Source organism: Lathyrus oleraceus, chromosome 3 (assembly GCF_024323335.1).
Source record: "Lathyrus oleraceus cultivar Zhongwan6 chromosome 3, CAAS_Psat_ZW6_1.0, whole genome shotgun sequence".
Taxonomy (NCBI): domain Eukaryota; kingdom Viridiplantae; phylum Streptophyta; class Magnoliopsida; order Fabales; family Fabaceae; genus Lathyrus; species Lathyrus oleraceus.
The window spans coordinates 153548721-153570536 of record NC_066581.1 but is presented as its reverse complement, the minus strand read 5'-3'; the positions used below and the strand labels follow the sequence as shown (position 1 = coordinate 153570536).

General features: G+C 36.5%; 1 protein-coding gene across 4 annotated transcripts; it reads left to right on the top strand.

Annotated features, from left to right (window-relative positions):
- The first annotated feature begins 395 nt into the window (after nt 1-395).
- On the top strand, nt 396-5660 carry LOC127125933 (uncharacterized). 4 transcript variants are annotated; one of them, XM_051054794.1, is made up of 6 exons: nt 396-580; nt 885-1043; nt 1596-1672; nt 1848-3695; nt 4493-4640; nt 4784-5660. In XM_051054794.1, the coding sequence occupies exons 2-6, from the start codon at nt 893-895 to the stop codon at nt 5518-5520; spliced, it is 2961 nt and encodes a 986-aa protein (XP_050910751.1). In that variant the 5' UTR covers nt 396-580; nt 885-892; the 3' UTR covers nt 5521-5660. The 4 variants fall into 4 exon arrangements, with proteins under 4 accessions (XP_050910751.1, XP_050910750.1, XP_050910749.1 ...); XM_051054793.1 differs by having other exon boundaries at nt 1593-1672; XM_051054792.1 differs by lacking the exon at nt 396-580 and adding an exon at nt 593-727.
- Nucleotides 5661-21816: the final 16156 nt, after the last annotated feature.

Here is a 21816-nt window from a genome sequence, read left to right as displayed (position 1 = left end):
CTAATTATGTCCATCCAATTTAACGTTATTAAATAAATATTAAAGAAAGTATTTTAGAGAATTTCTTATCTCACCGTCCTATAAGGTGGAAAAGAATCTTATATAATTTTAAAAATATTTTTTAATTTGAAAATACTTTTCGGATACATCTCATACACATTCAATTTATTGATTTTTGAGTTAGGCCTCAATTTTATGATTAAATATTCTGAAAATGTCATAAGTGTCTCAAAAATGAATCAATTATATGTGTTTAATAAATGGGAGTATTATTATATTTTTATAAGGAAAATCTCATTACAGAAATATTAGATAGTTATTCAATATCAACAAAAATAGTAAAGTAAATTCTAGTATAGTAGTACTATTAATTAAAATAAGCAAAGCAGGTGTGTTAGTGTTAAGTGACCCGTGTGATTAATCGTAACCCAAAAGTAATAAATGAGTGAAACGAATCGCACAACACTCAACTAAAAGGAGGTTTCAAGTCCGACGCGACGCAAACAGCTAACAACTCCGTCAAATCATCCTTCCCCTCAATGCCACACCACCCACCGCCTCTCCTTCTTCTCCTCCTAAGGTTCCTTCTCTCTCTCTCTCTCTCTCTCTCTCTCTCTCTCAACCTTTCTTCTCTCCTTTCTCTCTCTCTCTCTCTCTCTAGATTCTCCTTTTCTCCTCCACCGACATTCCAGATCAATGTCGTTTTCCCCTTTCATATTTTTTCTAGGTTTTCCTAAATTCTTCCCTATGTTATTACATTGTTGTTCATTCTCTGTTTGGATCTTGTTATTTTACTGTTGATTTGATTGTTTATTTTTCTTCTTTTAATTTCTAGGTTTTAGATCTCTATAATCAATTAACCTTCTGTTTTTGTTTCTGTGTAGGTGTTGAAATGAATACTGTCATGAATAATAGAACGGTTCACAATGATGACAAGCCTTTTCCTGGATGCTTGGGAAGAATGGTTAACCTTTTTGATTTGACTACTGCTACTACTGTCAATGGAAACAAGCTTCTCACCGACAAGCCACACCGTGATCATGGTTTTCTTTTCTTTTCTTTTCCTCTCTAATTTAATTATTATTTTTGTAATTTTCCGTTTTTAGCCACCAAATTCCTTGCTTTACCTTTTACAGGTTTATCATTTCATTCTTTATGGAAATTCTCAATGATGGGTTGTGTTTAAGTTGTTTTTTTTTTTTTTTTTTGAGGGGGTTTGGTAGACAGTAGAAATTGGTGGGTTATAGCTTGTAGGTGATGTGATGATGATTAATTAATAGAGGAAACGTAAGAAACTATATTTTGTTCTTTGGTTGCACTTTCATATTTGCCTTATAGTTGTAGTTTTGTTTATTTATTTATTTTCCTTTGTGTCTTCATTCATGAGTTTTTTGGATAGACAACTAACTCTCTTTATGACCTGTCTGGTTTTTGTGTTTAGCTGACTTTAGTATCATAAAACCCAGTCAATTGCTTTTATATATTTTTGCAACTTGTATGTAATAGTTGTACTTGTGGTTTTGCTGTTGGAATTGTTCTATACCGTTTATAATTTGCCGTTTCGATCTCACTGCATTATAACTGACTTGCAGCAGCATCTCTTTCAAGAAGTCAATCGGATGTTTCGAGGATTGCAAGTCCTTCATTTGCTGATCAGATAGAAGATAGGCCGGTAATTTAAAAAGGATTACTATTTTTTTTTGTCGGTGGAGTTCTTTTGGTGTAATTCAAAGGAAAAGATTGATGAGATGATACTGGCATGTGGAGTGTTCTTCTCATTTTTAACTTACTTGTACTTTGCTGTACTTGTTTTGATTTTTTTTTTTCCGTTTTAATGGACTTTGCAGATTGTTTCTAACTTAATGAGAGCGTCTTCAAATAAAAAAATAAATGGAACACCCATCAAGATGCTCATGGACCAAGAAATGTCCAAAGAAGTTGTTTCCAAGCATAATCCACCAAATGTTGTTGCAAAGTTAATGGGCCTCGAGGCCCTTCCACAGGGAAAACGGAATTTACCTGTGGAGAGAAGCCCTGGAGGAGATTGTTCTCAGCACATGTGTGGTCATTCTGGGACATCATTCAATCACCGGCAGTTGGATGATAGGTTTATGGACAAGGAAATGCTTCATGAAATTCATCCGAACAGAGAACAGGTTGCTTACAAAGATATTTATGAAATATGGCTGCAATCACAGAGAACAAGCAATGTAAATGACAAGACACCAGAGAGAGGGAAGTGGGCTGAAGATGTTAATGAGAAGAAAATGGCTTTCATTCGTCAAAAATTCATGGAAGCAAAACGACTCTCTACAGATGAGAGATTACGCCAATCAAAGGAGTTTGACGAAGCCTTGGAAGTTTTAAGCTCCAATAACGATCTGTTAATCAGGTTATTGGATTCTCAAAATCTATATGAACGACAGTCTACTCCACTGGCTGAGACAAAGCGTATTACTGTTCTGAAACCTTCGAAGATGGTTGACAATGAAAAGTTCAGTAGAAAGGGAAACAATAGTGACAAACATATTAAGAAACCATTAAATAATGACGCTGCATGGGAGAGAAATAGTCCTGGATACTCTCCCGCCAGTCAGAAAGTTGAGGAATTTCCAGTTCAACCTACTCGAATAGTGGTATTGAAGCCTAGTTCTGTAAGAGCACATGATATTAAGGCCTTGGTTTCTCCAATGTCATCATCACCTCAAAATCTGCAAAGTGGAAACTTCTATCACGACCCTGAAGATGATGATCTACTTGAATCAAGAAAAGTTGCAGAAGAAATTACACGGCAGATGCATGAAGATCTCGGAAGCTATCAAAGGGATGAAACCGTGTATTCTCCAGTATTTTCCACAGGATATATTGGCGATGATAGTTCATTCTACAAATCAGATCATGAGTGTACTGCAGGGAATTTTAGTGATTTGGAAGTTATGTCACCATCTCCCAGGCATTCTTGGGATTTCGTCAATCGCTGTGACAGTCCTTATTCTTCATCATCCTTCAGTCGTGCTTCGTGTTCTCCTGAATCTTCAGTAGGCCGAGAGGCCAAGAAACGACTTTCTGAAAGATGGGCCATGATGGCATCTAAGAAGGATCTTCAAGAACAGAGGCATATGCGGAGAAGTTCTACATTGGGTGAGATGCTTGCTCTTTCAGATATAAAGAAATCTCTAATATCTGAGATTGAAGGTATTAATGAAGAACCAGAACCGAGGGAATCTGTTTCTTGCAGTAAAAATTCCAATGATGAAGAAATATATGCGGATGGGTCTACTAAAAGCCTTCCCAGGTCAAAATCTGTTCCTGTATCTTCCAACGTCTATGAAAATGGGCTGTACATTGAAGCTTGTAATAACGATGCTGGTAAAGCACACGGCTCCAAGGAATTGACGAAGTCAAAGAGTATGAAGTCAACATTTAAAGGGAAAGTTGCGAGTTTCTTATTCTCAAGGAATAAGAAATCAATCAGGGAAAAATCTTGTCTATCCCATTCTACAGACGAGTCTCAATCAACTATTGCAGAAACATCAGTATCTACGATAAACTCACCTGAAGTCTTTAGGAATGATGTGTCTCAAAGCTTCAATGGTGGGTCCTTTGAAGAGTGTTCCCTTCCAGCTCTATGTGAATCATCGAGCAAAGCTTTATCCAATCCTGTCTTTAGCAGACGAGGCGTAATATCTATGGAGGTAATAGCTAATATTGTTCAGCATATTTTATCCATGTTTTCATAGTGCATTGTGCAAGTTTTCTCTATTGGCTACCTAAGTTAACTCATTAATGTCACCAACTATGCTACTTTTCCTCAGTTCCTCAATCCCCTTCCTCTCTACCCCTACAAAAGGGCAAAAGGGGGAGAAAAATGGGAACTAATTGAATTATTGAACGGAAACACATTATTGAATATTCGTTGCCTCTTCTAAACTCAGTAGTATATTAATGAGTTGTATAGCTGTCTCTTTTCATCTGTATCTATGTCTTGCTATGTAGCATGATAAAAACGGTCTTAAACTGTATAAGCTTAAGTACTTCTTCATCACTATCCAGAAGTAAGTTTCTGCTTTCTCCACCTAACTACTAAGTTTAGTCCCTAGAAACTTGCACTGTTGTACAGATGCTTTCATGTGTTGTATACTGTGAAAGAAATTGGATGACATGGTGGCGGGTTCTATGTAAGCAAACAACTTGACAAATTGTTTGAGGATTTTGGTATGTGTTGGAAATAGTGTAACAAATGAAAACAATGCCTAGTTATGAAAGAACATTACAGGACTTATGATAAATAATAGAAATGTGTCTTCTCAGTCTGCCTAGACTAGACTCTGAAGCATAGCCTTTTTGATTTCTTGTTGTCAAAGATTATGGAATGATGAATTTAATGCCATATATCCTGGGCTAATATTTGTGAAAATATTTTTTATGTACTGGGTGTTGGTAAATAAATGGACTGGGGAAGTTTCTGAGACTGTTTTGTTTGTTTTCACAGCCTGAATCTACCACGTCAAAGTCCACGGTGACAGGGATTTCAAGTGAAAACCAGGACCAGCCAAGTCCAATCTCAGTTTTAGAGCCTCCCTTTGAAGATGAAAATGCAGCTCACGAGTCCTTGGACTGTATGAAGGGTGGTCTGCTGGGTAATGCTTAAAGCTTTGCTTTCTATTGATCCCGAACCTGCTATTTCAGCATGTTCTTATTTTATTTTGATAAGCCAGCATGTTATTATTTGAAAATTCTTGTCTTTATTGGTTTATTTACTTGAATGTCATCTATTCTGCAGGATCACGGGTGTCTCTGAAGTCTAATTTAATTGACAAATCACCACCTATAGAATCAATAGCTCGAACCCTCTCATGGGATGGTCCTTGTACGGAGGTGGCAAGTCCGTACCCAATAAAATCTACATCGGTTTCCTTAGACACCAAGGTAGAGGATCAAGACCTGCTCGTCCTTGTTCAGAAATTACTATCAGCTGCTGGACTTGATGATCAAGTGCAGTCTGACTCGTTTTACTCTAGATGGCATTCCCTTGAAAGTCCATTGGAGCCATCATTGAGGGACAAGTATGCCAGTCTCTACGACAAGGAGGAGGTTCAGCCTCTTCATGAAGCAAAGCGAAGGCAGAGGAGATCTAATCAGAAGCTTGTCTTCGATTGTGTCAATGTTGCACTAACAGAAGTTACTGGGTATGGATCAGAAAGTTCCTTAATTGGCAAGTTGTGGAGTGGGGACCACAGAAGGCTCCAATTATCAGAGGGTGCATCTCCATTTTTGGTAGACCTTATTGTAGCCCAAATGAAGGAGTTGACATCTAGTGGCATAGGGTCTGTTTGGGGGGATTGTGGGGACAGTAACAGCCTGGTGGTGGAAACTGTAGTGAGAAAAGAGGTCGTGGGTAAAGGGTGGGTTGAGCTAATGGGATTTGAGGTGGATATTTTGGTAAAGGTAGTAGAAGGGAAGTTGCTTGAAGAACTTGTGGAGGATGCAGTGGTTGATTTGACAGGCAGGGTGGTGTGAATGGTTGAATTGAATCCCTGATCTGGCTTTCTGCTTTGTTTTTTGAATATTGTAACTCTATTATTATTGTATTTGATTATTAACAACACATGGTCCTACCTAATTTATTAAATGCTACTAGAAAAATGTTGCAATCTTTAGTTGTTTTATAGTAATGAGTCTGTAACCTATTAAATATCTATACTGCTGAAACAAGTATAAAAACAATGACACTTGTTATAAGAGACCATGCAATCAATCCTGAGTGAAGATTGGTTTCTGTGAGTTATTGAATAAAACATTTGGTGTCATCCCTGAAAAAAACAAGACAAAGAATGAGTAGTTGAAATTCAAGTTAAGTTTGAAGATGCCACTGTAAGAAAAGGAAGCCCTAAAAATGTAGACTAGAAAAGAGAACTTCAAAAGTGATAGATAGACTGTAACATGCTACTACTACATATACATTGCAATAAGTGTAAAATCAAATAAGTTCTGACAGTAGAATAATAAAGCAACACAGACTAGGTTTTGTTTGAGTACTCAATCATAGCCACAGTTGTGGGCCAATTGGTGCTGCAATATCTGTACAACTTGTATGGAACATGGACCCACCTAAAGAAAGGAACAGTTCATTCCTCTCTATATTGTCTACCTATTGCAATAATCTGATGCTTCCCATTAAATCATGATTAATGATTAATGCAAGTGTTGAATTTGTGCAATAATCTGCTTGTTCATATTAAATCATGATTAATGTACACCTTTTTGTAAGGGTTGATACTTACCAATATGCAAAAACATAGCACTTTCCAAACACCCTTCCCTTTTTATCACAAAACTTTTCTTATTCACTAGATGAAAACTAAAAAATAATTCATTGCTTATGAGAAAAATATCTTATTTTAAAATAATATTTTTACCTGACTATATTTAATATAAGATTCTCTTACAACACATGTATTGTCGCATATAATAAGGAAAGTTTGTGGTCCAAACATCACTCACGAGTTGAAAACATGTTTACTTTTATACTATTTTTATTCCTTGGCACTTCATTCTATAGAATTTACTCCGGTTTAAAATGTATACTACTAACATTTATATAATACATGAAAATTAATTAATACTTATATGGTATTATCGTGCCAAGTTTTGCTGAGTGGCAGGTGTTCTGGCAAATAGTGAAGTAGAAATTATTGGTTCTTCTTCAGGTTAAAAATTGAAATTTGAAACATAAGCCATGAATCCCGTGACAGCTCTATTTGATTATGTTACATCACAGGGATAAGGTTTGTAATAAAGAATATAGTAATAAACTTGAGCTTGTAGATCCTTGAGATCCTAAAACTGCAGGAGTAAGGCTGATTCTTGAAAGAGATATTATTCTTTTTTACTTGTCATTTCTCTATCAAATAGAAAAGGGTTAGAGAGAGAGATGGATTGTTGAAGAAAAAGGCTTTTGCTTTTTGTTCATTTAAAGGATCTAAGGTGGCATGCTTTATTTTTATGGATCAATTCTACTTTTGGTCACCTACTTTATTTTGTTAATTCAATCCTGTCCTGTCGTATCGAAAACATGCTCCACCGCACTTGAATTCTATCACACTCTCTATTAGCAACTATCTTTGGTTCATGAACGTAACAATTGTGTTGTCCGAGTGAATCTAACATTTGATTTCAGCGGAATTTTATGAAAAACCACCGTTTCTTCTTTGATATTCCGCAATCATCTAATCTCCCTTACACAAATCATCGATCAGACTCGTGAGGGAATGCCAACATCGAGATCTACTCGAACAATTTCTGAATGCAATAATGTTGTTGCAACCACTTTAATAGGTCTGGAAGGGCACAAAAATATCGATTAAAATATAAAAAAATGTCGAATCCACGGAGATCAATGTCAATTATCGTTATCTATTATCGTTTTGTGTATCTAAGACAATGAAAAAGTATTTTTGTTTGCAAAAAAGAGAAAATAAATTGTTTTTGTAATTAATAAGAACGAGAGACTCAAATGCGATTCATGCGTCCATATTGTACCCATTAAATTGTGTTTTATAATTATAACAGGAAAATGTTTTCTTGCGCAAAAGAATTAAATTAAGGGGGCCTCCTGCTTCCGCGTGTAAGACACCGGATTTCAACTCTATAATCTATCTGACCACTTTCACGAGTGCGTATTACAACTTCGAAATTCTTTTTGAAAATTAATTATTTTTTACTTGAAAAATTATTTTTATGTAGAAAGTTTAATCTAAAGGTTCCGTCAGCTTTCGTGTGTCAAAAACTGTATTTTAAACTTACAGATGCCCGTTTTTGCGTACCCGTTTATAAGTTCATAATAACTTTTTGAAAATTTATAATTCCTAAACTAATTGAAAAAACGCTTTTGCTGTATTTTAAAATCAATGTCCAAAATTTTCAGAGACATATACAATTTCTTCTATTTTAAGGAGAAATAAGTATCACATTGTTTCAACTTTCACAGTAAATTTTTATCGTTAAAACTAGTAAATTCAAACTTAAAAATAATTCTTGTTATTTTTATAAATGTTACAAACTCAATGAAGCATTGTCGATACGACGGTCCTCACATTCAGGACTCGATAGATTTAGCAGAACATGTTAAAAATGTAAAGCATACAATATATAATTCTAAAGTTCTTACTTCCAAAAATATTACTAAACAAATGCATATGTATACGATAACGAAATAAGATAGAAAATGGAAGTAACTGATGAATAAACTGTGATTAAAATAAGAATTTTCTCCAAACGAAGACTTTATCCAGTACATAATGCAAAGAAACGAATGTTAATAATACAATTTCGGCATGATTAATATTAAGTAGCAGCTACAATATTGCAGAGAAATACATTCCAAGCTCAAAACTTATATCTAAAAGGTTTAATATTGTTTAATATGAGACAATAATTGCTTTTATAATAAGTGATTTTTATGCTTAAAAATAAATCTGATTCTTACAATAAGCTTTGATGTAAAAAACTATCATAAAAGGGGCTATATATAGTGTTAAATTCGTGCTGGTAACTGATAAAAAAGTGAACATGTAGTGGAGATAATGGTGCAAAGTGTAGCATCTGACTCCTTAAAGCAAACAAAGATTATGGGTTGACCCATCATGATGGACGTCATGCTGGTGACGGTCTGTCTGTCACGATGCTGGGATCCATGACGGTCGTCATGAGGCTGACAACCTGTTCGTCATGCTTCTCAAGTTCATTTTCTTCATTTTTGTTGACTTTTCCATGATGGGTTGACACCCTGGAGGGGTGATGAATGTCATGGCTCTGAGGAGGTCGTCATGACAACATGATTCATGTAATTTTCTCCCGTTTTTGTTGTTTTCCACCGTTTCTCCGCACAAAAGCTTCTAACCACTTAATACATGGAACATGAAGATAATGCAAGCATAAATAACACTACAAAAATCTATAAAATTCGAGAACAAAATGCATGTAAGTAAAGTTAAAAACACGATACATTTCTGAGTTATCACACTTCAACGGTCAATGTTCCTGATCTCATAAAGGATACTCGACTCCCTCCTACGGTCCCTCTGACAATCAGCCAAGGCACATTCCAAGTCCTCATGATTTTATAGTATTTTTAGCAATCACTCCAAGGCCAAAACTCGACGCAACGTCCATCGCAACTAGTGATTCTCGGGAAAGAGATGCTTCAAGCCTCCAACAACTATATGCCAATCTACTTATGCAAGGGGATAACGATCTACTTAACAATATTTATAGCCTCGTGCAACAACATAACTCACATTCTTTTCTAAAAGAGTACCCTGAATTGAATAAAATTTATAATATGTTTCTCCAATGGACCTTTTGCACGAATGAATGGAGTTGAGCTAGGATCAATCTTTGTTGATGTCATCTCTTCAAACAAGGCAGTCCTTGGATTCCCATTTTACAACCGATGTCAAAAACGTCATACCCCACCATGCGAGTCTGAGGGAAGAGGAGACAATCACACTCCACCGAAAATATACAATTCCCGCTATTGATTGTCATGCTACTATCATAGAGACAATAGGCACGACATCGAAGCGATGCTTCCCCAAAGAACATGAATATGTTCTCGAATCACATCCCAGGATCACGAAATCCCTTATGAAACCTCCCAAGCTAGACAACTATGACAAATCAAGAGACCCAAATGGACATATTGAGCACATAGACACCATACTTGACTACTACCACACCCGAGGGGCGTGAAATGCAGACTATTTGTGCTAACAATCAAAGAAGCTGAAATAAAGTGGTTCAAGTCCCTCCTGGATAAGATCATAAATTTCTAGAAGGAACTGTGAGACTCTTTCACAACTCAATTCATTACTCAAAAGTAGTAGCCCACAAAGATAGCCATACTCAGTGGCATTCATCAAAAGAACAGGGATACCTGCCATAATATATTAAGTGGTTTACTGAAGTGGCAAGAGAGCTAGGGGAACGAATGATAAATTAAAACTGTTGGATTTTCAAAAAGGGATTTAGACAAGACTTCATGTTTCATGCTAAGGCATGGCTAGAAGGAGCATGTAGCTTAAATGACCTCTTAACTATGACCTAGACTTACATAAATTATGAAGAAGAACTCCAGGACGAAGAGGTGGAGAAAGTACGCTGATCAAGAAACCATAAACTAGACATAAAAAACAATCGTTGTCGGGATGACAGAGAAAGGGGGCCTTGATCCTACTTCTTCTCATATACTCCCTTATACATTTCGAGGGAGAAAATTCTAAAAGAATATGCAAATATCTACTTCAAGGAAGCCAAAATAAGAAACTAGCATATGGTAAAAGAGTCTCCCAGGACCCACAAAACAAGACTCCATTGTTTCCCTAAGAGCCACAATCATAACACAATTGAATGCATACATTTGAAGGATGCGTTCAAATAGTTGATCAAGAAAGGAATGGTCGATTGGTACACTCAAGAGGGTGGTAAAAAAGACAATGAGGAAAAAAAGAAAGTATGAAATGATCCCCTTGTCTATAAAAAGAATCTTCTAAGAAAATAATAGAAGCAATAACCAAGGCCATAGGAAAGAAGGATACTAGCAGTGAAGAAGAAGGCGACCAAAAGTTGAAGCATTAGTACATTGCAAACATTACTAGAGGCCTTCCAAATCCGAAGTACCCATCCAAGGGCCCCATTAAAATATTAATCACTGATCTAATGGGAGTCAGTAGAGAAGGAGAGGAAACTTCTTATAGGAAGCCATATAGAACTATCCCTAGGTTCCGTGATAGAAAAAATGTGGGTGGAATCTCAAATGAAATATTTCCCTTATAAATAACATGACTATGGCCAACTTTGATGTGTCTCGAATCCTCATAGATGGGGATAGATCACGTGACATCATGTACACAAAGCTTTTTGAGAAGCTCGGGATGAAAAGATAAAATATATCATCGTATGAAGGATCCGATCTACAAGTCTTTAATAACACATTTACTAACCCCTGGGGATACATCGAACTAATGGTCACTACACTGGGATAAGTAAGGGACGCCAGGACAGTCGATCTGCAATTTATGATAACTTCTTGTAAAAGCGTCTATAAATGCATCATAGGCAGAACATTTGTGGAGACACTGGACGTGATTACCTTTTATAATGAACCAATAACAGTATGAGACAATCTATCAGGAACCTAAATAATAGCAAAAGCCTTACAGCGTGACAAATGAGGGAAAGATGAAAAGAACACAATGGAGATTGTAATTGCTAAAAAGTAAAACACGTGACAACCCCTAATGGTTAAGGGTTGTTATAGGTTTTAAGGTATGTAGTGGGATGAGAGATAACTTACTTAAGGGGTGATAAACTATGTGTATGTGATTTTCTGTGTCAGAATAAGATTGTACATCTCAACTTCAGTGTTGAGGTATTTCTAGCGGTGTTGGGCCTGGATCCTAGGACCCTTGAAAAATAGAAACCATCACTAAGAGGATTCGTAAGTGGACAATTAATATATTATTATTACGAATAACATGGCCAAATACCTCCTTCCGCACCATTACGAAATATGGATTATTCATTTCCCTATTTCCCCCATTCGAAGACTCCTCCTAGAGGAAGGTGACATATTCAATACAAGCGTGTCGTACCTCGAAAAAATGAGAACACGACCTAGCAAAGCGCAATTGCACGCTCGCAATGATGGACTGAACAGAGTCACCACCTAACTTTATTTATTCCTAAAAAGAAAAGGGGAAATATCGTTAAAACCTAAGAAAGAACGACAAAGATTATGGTCGTTGCAACTAATATCAGGGTTCAGGAGTCGATTATGGAAGGGGAAGGTGTTAACACCCCTCACGTCCGTTGTACTCAACGGGAACCATTAGGTTAGTTGTGCGTGTTAGTTTTAGTTTGGAATGTTAGACTTCTCGAGCAATTAGGTGGGAAAGAAAGAAGAGAAGAGACAAAATGTTTTTGGATTTTTACAATGAAGGAGACTAAACCTAAGTTTTTTTTATTAATGGGCCTGACAAGATTGATAAATCATGCTCCTACGTATCTTCAGGTGCAATAGAGAACTCAAGGCTTACATAGTTATGGGTAGAAAATGTTTGTTTGTTGGTCAATTTTAGCGAATTTATATTATATTAATCGATGAAAAACATTGTTTTACCCAAAACAGATGAGGAGCAAACATATACCACACATCGAATGGATTTACAAATCAACATTCGAAAAAATGTCACTTATCTCAACTCAACAATTATGGACGAAGCATTGCTTTACATCATCTTAAGACAAGATGTCTTTCGTTTGTGAAAAGGTTTTTCTGATCGATCGCACGACGGCGAAAAAAGAGTTTGATTGGTTGAATGTATTTTTGGGTTTGAAAGACGAGTATTTATGACTCGTAAGCTCTTACAACTTGAGTCTAATACTCAGGATTACGTATGGTCCTTTCACCCAGGTAATCTTTTCCTTTCAATTTTATTGAGAAAAGAATTTTGAATATTTAAAAGTGTTTTAGAGGGAAGACGAACACTTATGGCTTGCAAGCTCTTACAACTTGGGCCTAGCATTCAGGATTACGACTGGATATTCCATCCAGGGTAATCTTTTTCTTCAGATTTTATTGAGAAAAAGACGTTTGAATATTTACAAATATTTTGAAGAGAAGACAAATACTTATGGCTTACAAGCTCTTACAACTTTGGCCTAATATTCAGGATTACGACTGGATATTCCATCTAGGGTAATCTTTTTCTTCAGATTTTATTGAGAAAAAGACATTTGAATATTTACAAATATTTTGAAGAGAAGACGAATACATAAGGCTTACAAGCTCTTACAACTTGGGCCTAATATTCGGGATTATGACTGTATATTCCATCCAGGGTAATCTTTTTCTTCATATTTTATTGAGAAAAAGACGTTTGAATATTTACAAATATTTTGAAGAGAAGACGAATACATAAGACTTACAAGCTCTTACAACTTGGGCCTAATATTCGGGATTACGACTGGATATTCCATCCAGGGTAATCTTTTTCTTCAGGTTTTATTATGAAAATGGTTTGAAGTGACTTAAGGGTAACTGAAATGCAGACGAGTAAATGCGAGCACAAAAAAAAAGCTCATTGTAAGAAGGCCCAAGAGTAAGCCACGGGATTGAAACCGAGATCGAGAGCACCGAACGAATATATGCATCCAAACGGTTCTCGAAAACCAAATTGAATTTTAACTTCGAAATCGCAATGAAATAGATTAAATAAATGATCAAACAGATCATATAGAAATCAAATAATAATTAATCAGTTAAAACAATAATTAACTTAAACAAAGAAAATTCTAAATAAATAATTAACTAGTCAATAAAATTTATCAAATTAAAAGAAGGTAATAAAAACACTAAGGATATACAAAATGATCATGGGGTGTGAAAAGTAGAATATGGGCCTAAACCCATTATTAAAACAAAAACTAACTCATCATATAATTAATTTTAAATTAAACAAATACAAATAAAATGTAAAAAAAAGGAACACATATAACATAGAAGGAGCAGCGCCCCACTTAGTAAACTGTTTTTTTTTCAAATTTTAAAACCAACTAGTAGACTGCATCTGCGTTCACAGGATGAGTGAACTCTTCACCATCCATAGTTGTAAGTATCAATGCACCGCCTGAAAAGGCTCTCTTAACAACATATGGGTCATCATAATAAGGAGTCCATTTTCCTCTAGAATATGGTTTGAACAATAAAATCTTCTTGAGCACAAGGTCACCTTCTCTGAATACACGAGGTTTGAACTTCTTATCAAAAGCATTCTTCATCCTTTGCTGATATAACTGACCATGACACATGGCAGTCAATCTCTTTTCTTCAATCAAATTCAGCTGATCATACCTGGTCTGACACCATTCAACCTCAGTCAATTTGGCTTCCATAAGCACACGTAATGAAGGAATCTCAACCTCTACGGGGAGCACTGCTTTCATACCATATACAAGAGAAAAAAGGGTTGCCCCTGTTGAAGTGCAGATGGATGTACGATACCCATGCAAAGCAAATGGGAGCTGATCGCGACTTTATGAGTCTATTGGGGTATTAACTGCAAGTGCATAGTCTAATCGTGTAGTAATAAAAGATATCGATCCCACAGGGACTTATGAATCGATATACCGTTTTCTAAGGTTACTTCGTAAAGCTAAGGCGGATGATACTTTGTTGATTAAGGGGAAAAATAAAACTAAAATAAGATCTAGATTAAATATCAAATAAGCGGATATTGGTATGTAGTTCGTCGTAATTAGGGAATCAAATCTTTGTTGGTTTCTTGGTTTTAAAATAAATCTTTTCAGTAGACACTATTGATTAAAAGTCTTATCTCAAACACTCGCTCTGTTGAATAGACTATGAGTTTATATTAACGTGCGCTGTCACTAATTAGTTAAGTCCAAAATCACTTTTTGAAAACAATAGAATCTATAGAAACTCTTTTTAAGAAAATACTAACCATTTAAACACCCTTGTCTCAAACTCTCGCTCTGTTGACTTAGATTATATAATTAAACTTAAATGCTTAACTCTCGTCCTCACATTTAACCTTTAAAAATACTTTTTGAAAATGATTAGAATTTAATTAATTCTAAAAATTGCTTTCGCCCTGATTTAAAATTAATGTCCAATTTACACTGTCCAGTTAAAAGCTCAAACTTTCGTTCTATTGATTTTAACTTCTTTATGTCTTTTACTCTCGTACAAAAACTTTGGTGTTAATTATGTAAATTGAGACCATAAAAAGAGTGATTGTATTTTTAAATAAAGTTAAACCAACTTAGTTTTGATTCCTTCATTCCGCTTACTTTACATACCGATATCTAAGTTTATTTAGCCAGACATGCTAAATAAGCCTAAACAATAATTATGCTTACATACAGCCATAGCAGCCAGACAATATAAATAAACAGCAGTGCAGATCATATATAAATTAAAACAATAAATTAAAGAACCTGTAAAATTAATAGAAATCTTGATTGTTCTCTAAGTTCGATGTTTGAACACTCCACCACAAGCCGGTTGGATTTGTTCTTCACAATCTTCCATCAGACAGTAAAATAAAGGCGAAGGAATAAAATACTATGATCTAACGTAAGGTTAGACCCAGTAAAAATTACACAATAGTTTCCGGTGTAGAAACTATTGTGAGAAAATTAATTGAATGCTTGAAAGATTGACTGGAAAAGAAAAGAAATAAAAATTGCTAGGAAAGTAAAGTGCTGAAAAAAATTAAAAAAGACAGTAAAATAAATGCAGTGCCGAAAACTGGAAAATTGAGAGAGAGCTTTAGGGTTCCATAACTGATCCTATTTATACCAATGCATTAAGTGACCGTTTTCCATTCAGTAGGTTTTTCACGTCAATTGGTCAAGCGAAGAAAGAGGAGGAACGTGCTTCCGTTGCTTCTGTTACGCGTCAAACCCAAAAATATAGGAATGGGGGGTGTGACGCTCGTCACACCATGTGTTACGCTCGTAACACAAAGTAGCAGGGCGTGACGCTCGTCACACCTTGTGTGGCGGTCGTCACAGCTTCAGCGCTCCTGGCTTGCAATTGTGGGCTGGGCTTTAGTGGAATTTGCTTTCATCCTCCTTTTCACCCCATTTTCTTCCTTTTTCACTTATGCTTCAAATAAGTTACCTGAGACAAATAGAAGGGAAACTACCACGTAATATCGAATAATATGAAATAAATTGAAACAAATAATAATATAATTTAATTAAATCGAGTCCAAAAATGTGATATTATTTTATGTTATCAAACTCTCCCATACTTAGACCTTTGCTTGTCCTCAAGCAAGATACAATATAGAAATCGTTTTTTTTTATTTAAAATTTGGCCAGATGAAATTTCAAAACACACATCAATTCGCACTAGGTTGCATGTAAACCTTGTTTAGAAGTAACCTGAGTTTAATCTTGACATCAACAACTACCATCACAACCTCAGATAACCCCCCCTTATGCAAACCAGTTCGAGTAATGCTATTATAGCTATCCTAGTTCCTTTACTCTTATTTCACCCGTTTTCATTCTAGCGAAATCACATTAAGCCCTTTATCTTTTCGCGTTCATAGTGGAGTAACCGGTTAGTGATTATGATCCCCTTTTTAGCTTGAAGTTCTGGTACATAAGTTGGATAACTTCGTTATTTAGTCCATTCCAGATTGTGGGGGATCGGACCGTAGCCCGCCCTACCAAGTTCAGCACCAGATACCTGCTGAACCAACTCATAATGGATCTTTCGTACTATGCTTTTGTATGATCTGCAACCTTTAGATTAAATGATCTGGTAAGGATCACCTAACTTAATTTGTGCATTTCCTGATATATATATATATATATATATATATATATATATATATATATATATATATATATATATATATATATATATATATATATATATATATATATATTATATATTATTTTGGGAATCATTCACTTATATTCATCGGCTCTCCACGTAGTTTGCTATTAAGATGGTGCTGACTTCTTGTATAAACTACTCGGGGTTACTATAAAACTAAAAGTTCAAGGGATTGGTATAATAGGTACTTTTCTGATCTAACATGTTGAGGTTTGTTTAGAGCGTCGGTATGGTAATAATTTTGTCTTGATTTCACTCAAGTTTGATAAAATAAGCAACCTTTATATTTACTGAGTGTGTTGAATTTTTGTTATGGCTCAAGAAAATTGAGGGGAATAGATAATAAGAAATTTTCACACTAGGGACTTAACTTAAAATAAATATATATTATAATAATTTTTTTTTTATAATAAGAAAGAGAAATAACAATGAAAGGGAAAATAACATACTTGAAAAGGGAAGGTTGAAAGAACAAGGTTTTCCCCCCCACACTTAAATGAAACATTGTCCCCAATGTTTCAAAGAAAACAAAAGAAATAGAAAAAGAAAAAGAAACTAAAGTCAATGTTGCCTGCCGCCTCTTGTTCTTGGACCTGGTGATCGTTGACGTACTCCTAATTCGTCAAACCTGCTGAGCAACTCAGTGAACCGCTGGTCGGTTATTGCATTCCTCGCTTCCTGTTGTTGTTGCATCTGGCGCATTAGTTGCATTACTTCATTGTTATGCACTTGCATGGCATCAAGCCGTTGGGTTTGATGTTCAATAGCGTCCATGATGTCTTCATTAGTTGCTGGCCTTCTTCTTCGACGGCGTCGGAAGGATGTAGCATTATCGGAAGGGTTGAGCGGGATTGATTGTTGCTCAGGACCTTGATCACCTTGCTCCATCTCTTCGAACTCGTCTGGAGGCGGGTTTGCGTGTGTAGGCTCGGTAGCTTCAGGAGCATTCAGATCGTAGATGAAGCGGTCGGGGTTGGTGACATCTGTGAGGGCAATGTTGGGTAAAACAACGCTTGAGACTTCTTGGTTGTTTACCATAAGATAGTATCTTCCGCCTACCCTGTTTTTGATTAGGCGGCAGGACCGACAATAGCTTATATCCATAAATAGGGGTGGCAGAGATGGTAAATTTTGGAGTCGGTCCCCTAGACTTAAACCAAGTGCTATTGTGGTTATTAATCCTCCAATCACAAAAGGTTGACGGACTCTAGCACATAGGGTGCGGATATGATGAAATAAGAAAGAAGCAGCGTTTACCTTTGTATCCATTTCAAAGACGCAATGGAGGAAGAATAATTCCTTGGCGTTGACTTTGCTGTTGTTCGGTCTTCCAAAAACTGTGTTTTGCAGGATGCGGATAAAATACCGGATGGTTGGGTTATGTATATGCGAAGCAAGTAGTACATCCCAGTTGTTGGTTTCCACACCGGATATTTTTCTAAAGAGGTCGAAGGCGTTTATGGGCCATTGTGAGTTCGGAGGGATTCTCGGGTGGACTTGACCTTCTACAGGAAATTGTAGCATGGCACTCAACTGATCCTGGGATAGTGAGTATTCGGTGTTGAATATGCGGAAGGTTGCGGTGCCGGTTAAGTACTCGTCTTCACCGGTAGGAGTGTTGTACGAATAAGAACTTAAAAATTCTAAGGTGAGAGATGGGTAGGTAGGTTGATTGTGTGTGCATAGAAAGGTTAAATCAGCAAGGCGGAGCATCCATTGTATACCTTGAAGTAATCCTAATTCTTGTAAACAATTTAAATCAGGATACCTGATAGATGCGACACCTCGCTGTTGGAAATGCTCGAACTGCTCCCTTTGATAATTATCATCTTCGGATCGGAAGATGATATTTCCGAATTGTTGGTTTCCCGCCATACTGATAAGTGGGTTGAAAGGAGGAGAAGGGATGGAGAAGAATTTTGATAGAGTGGTTTGTTGGAATGATGTAGAAAGAAAGGTATGGTGAGTATTTATAGGAAAAGTTTTGGAAGTTGGAAAGGGAGTGGGTGAAAAGTAAATAAATGTGGTTTAATGTGAGTAAATAGGTAAGTGAATGGGGAAGGTAAAAAGTGGGGTGGTGTAACGGTCGTGTCCCCAACGGTTACTAACATTCACCTAGTCTGAAGGTGTCACGCTCGTGACAGGGGTGTTACGGGCGTCACAGGCACTTGGTGTGACGATCGTGATGGCGTGTGTGACGCTTGTCACACAGTCAGCTTGCATGGGTGCTTCATAATTTGTTTTTATTATTATATTTTATTTTTATTATTTTGTTTTGCTTATGTTTATTTTATTTTGCTATTGTAATGCTTTTAAATTGCCTTGCATGCTATTCTACTACCATAATATATGTATTTCTTTAACAGGCATAGTAATTATTAGCATATAGTGGATATCATTACTTGTAATTATAGAAATTGCATAGATCAAAATAAAATAAACTAATAATGCAATAGCTTCATAAAATAATCATAATGTAACATTGGAAGACAAAAGCAAACATGCGAAAGAAAAACAAATACTAATATTAAAATAATGTGAAACAAAACTAATAAATAGCCTAAACTAAAACTAAGTAACTAAGAAAGACAACTTCTAGCCACTTGCAGGATCTCTGCCCGGAGGAGCGAAGGAGTTAACACGGTTTAGCAACTCGTGGAATTGATTTGTCATACTGCTCATGTATCCTAGAAATTCTTTTCCCATATTAGCTAACTCTTCTCTGAGGGCGTCTTGTTCTGACATCAAAGCTTGAATGGTGGTGTTATAATTAGCTCCGGGCATATGATGTCTAAGATCAGGTATTGCCGACTCTTCGGTCGGGATAGGTTGAGGTGGAGGGTCAATATCATAATAACCAGATGGTGTCTGAGGGTCAGACTCAGCATAAGGAATTGGGTCGTCACAAATCTCATAGTCTTGGATGGATTCAGTAGATCTAGCAGGAGAAGGTATTCCGTTCAGGTTGTAGAGCCAGTTATTGCGGTTATGAACACTAGTCCTCGGACTAGGAAAGGTGAATAGGCAAAGAACTTGGTTGTCAACTATTAGTTCGAACTCTTCAGGCTCGAGGTTTGCTATAAACATAATATTGAAAAGGAAGGGTATACTCATAGTCGCAATGCCACAAAAGGGCTTAGGTCAAGCATAGGTTGACGTAATCCGATAGCATTACCAATCATGGTTATCAATCCGCCTATTTGAATCGGTGCTCGTTCATCTTGGATAAGGCGGTCAAAGTTCGCCAACATAAAAGTGGCACCATTCACTGGACGGTTCTGGGAAGCACAAAATATGATGAAGAGTTCATCACGTGATACTGTAGTAATATTTGACTTCTTTCCAAAAAGGGTGTGGGCCAGGATCTTATGGAAGTAACGAAAGGTCGGGTTATGTATGTTTCCAGAAAGAAACTCATGTTCCTCGGGGTCGTCATTTCCAGTCAAACTTCCCCAAAAATGTTCAAGTTCTCTATATTCAAAAAGGTCTTCTTGGCTCACTGTGAATGTATCAAAAGAGGTGGGGAAACCTAAAAGGTTAGTAAAGTCTTGAATGTTAAACTGATACTCCATGTTGAACATTCTGAACTGAATGAAACCTCTGCTTATTCCTTTTCCATGATTGGGTAGATAGATCAGGGAGCTAAGGAATTCTAGCGTTAGTCTCCGGTAAGTAACGAATTTTCTTCGAATAGGAGTGGTTTCCCACCCTATTTGACTCAGCAAATACATGACACTTTCTCTTAGTCCAAGGGCAGTCATTGCCCAATCATCAGCATACAAGCTAGGTAGCATCTCTCTCTTTGCTAGTTCCTCAAACTTTTGTTTCTGAGCTTTCCCTCTGAATTTGATACCCATACGATCAATTTGTCCCATCAGGTTAGTGTTAGCTAGAGAAAAGAAAAACAAGAGTTTTAGTCAGGATTTGGCCAAATGCCGAAAGAAGAAAAGAAGAATTTTTTATAATTAAAATAAATGAAGAATGAATACTAAATAAAATTTAAAAGAATAATCAAAGAAGAAATAAAAATAAAAAATATTTGTGGGTTGTCTCCCACGAAGCGCTTTGTTTAATGTCGCAAGCTCGACATAAAAACCATCAAATATAATCTATAAATTCTGGAGGCATTACGTCTAAGTGCAGGACTTGCGAATCTTCATTGTTCTCTGCATAATGATAATGTTTTAGACGCTTCCCGTTTACGATAAATGGTTCAGTGGATTTTCCTTTAATTTCCACCGCTCCACTGGGAAAGACATTGGTGACTTGGAAAGGGCCTGACCATCTAGAACGTAGTTTTCCTGGGAATAACTTAAGTCTAGAGTTGAACAAAAGGACTATATCGCCTTGTTTGAAGACTTTTCTTGATATACGTTTATCATGCCATTTTTTCGTTCTTTCTTTGTAGATTCTGGCATTTTCGTAGGCGTCTTGTCGAAGTTCCTCTAATTCGTTTATGTCAAGAATTCGCTTTTCACCAGCGGCCTTATAGTTTAAAGTTAGATTTTTAATAGCCCAGTAAGCCTTATGTTCTAATTCCACCGGGAGGTGGCAAGATTTTCCATAAATAAGCTTAAATGGGGTTGTTCCTATGGGAGTTTTGTAAGCGGTTCGATATGCCCATAAAGCTTCAGATAGTTTTGATGACCAGTCTTTCCTTGAGGTGGTGACTGTTTTTTCTAATATTTGTTTAATTCTTTGTTAGACACTTCCACTTGTCCACTGGTTTGAGGATGGTAAGGTGTCGCTACTCTATGTCTTACACCATACTTAAACAATAGTTTTTCGAGTACCTTAGATATGAAATGCGATCCACCATCACTGACTACTATTCTTGGGACACCAAATCTTGGGAAAATTATATTCTTAAAGAGTCTAGTTACTACTCGTGTGTCGTTTGTTGGAGAAGCTATAGCTTCAATCCATTTTGATACGTAGTCAACCGCTACGAGTATGTACTTGTTACCGAAAGAAGGTGGAAAAGGTCCCATGAAATCTATTCCCCACACGTCAAAAATCTCTACTTCCAAAATGCCCTTTTGTGGCATCTCGTCACGTCTAGATATGTTTCCTGTGCGTTGACATCTATCACATTTCTTGATAGCCGCATGCACATCCTTCCATATGTTTGGCCAATAAAGACCGGCTTGTAGGATTTTAGAGCAGGTCTTGGATGTACTTGCATGTCCATCATAAGGGGCGGAGTGACAGTATTGGATTATATTTTCTATCTCTTCTTCAGGTATACACCGACGAAAAATACCATCGGGGCCTCTTTTGAAAAGTAAAGGATCATCCCAGTAATAATGTTTTATGTCATGGAAGAATCGTTTCTTTTGTTGGTAAGATAAATTAGGTGGAACTATTCCGGCAGCTAA

Coding starts and splice junctions, on each gene's coding strand:
- LOC127125933 (XM_051054791.1), top strand. CDS start 697: ATGTCGTTTTCCCCTTTCATATTTTTTCTAG. Junction 1,044..1,592: donor CAAGCCACACCGTGATCATG/GTTTTCTTTTCT, acceptor ACTGACTTGCAG/CAGCATCTCTTTCAAGAAGT. Junction 1,673..1,847: donor ATCAGATAGAAGATAGGCCG/GTAATTTAAAAA, acceptor TGGACTTTGCAG/ATTGTTTCTAACTTAATGAG.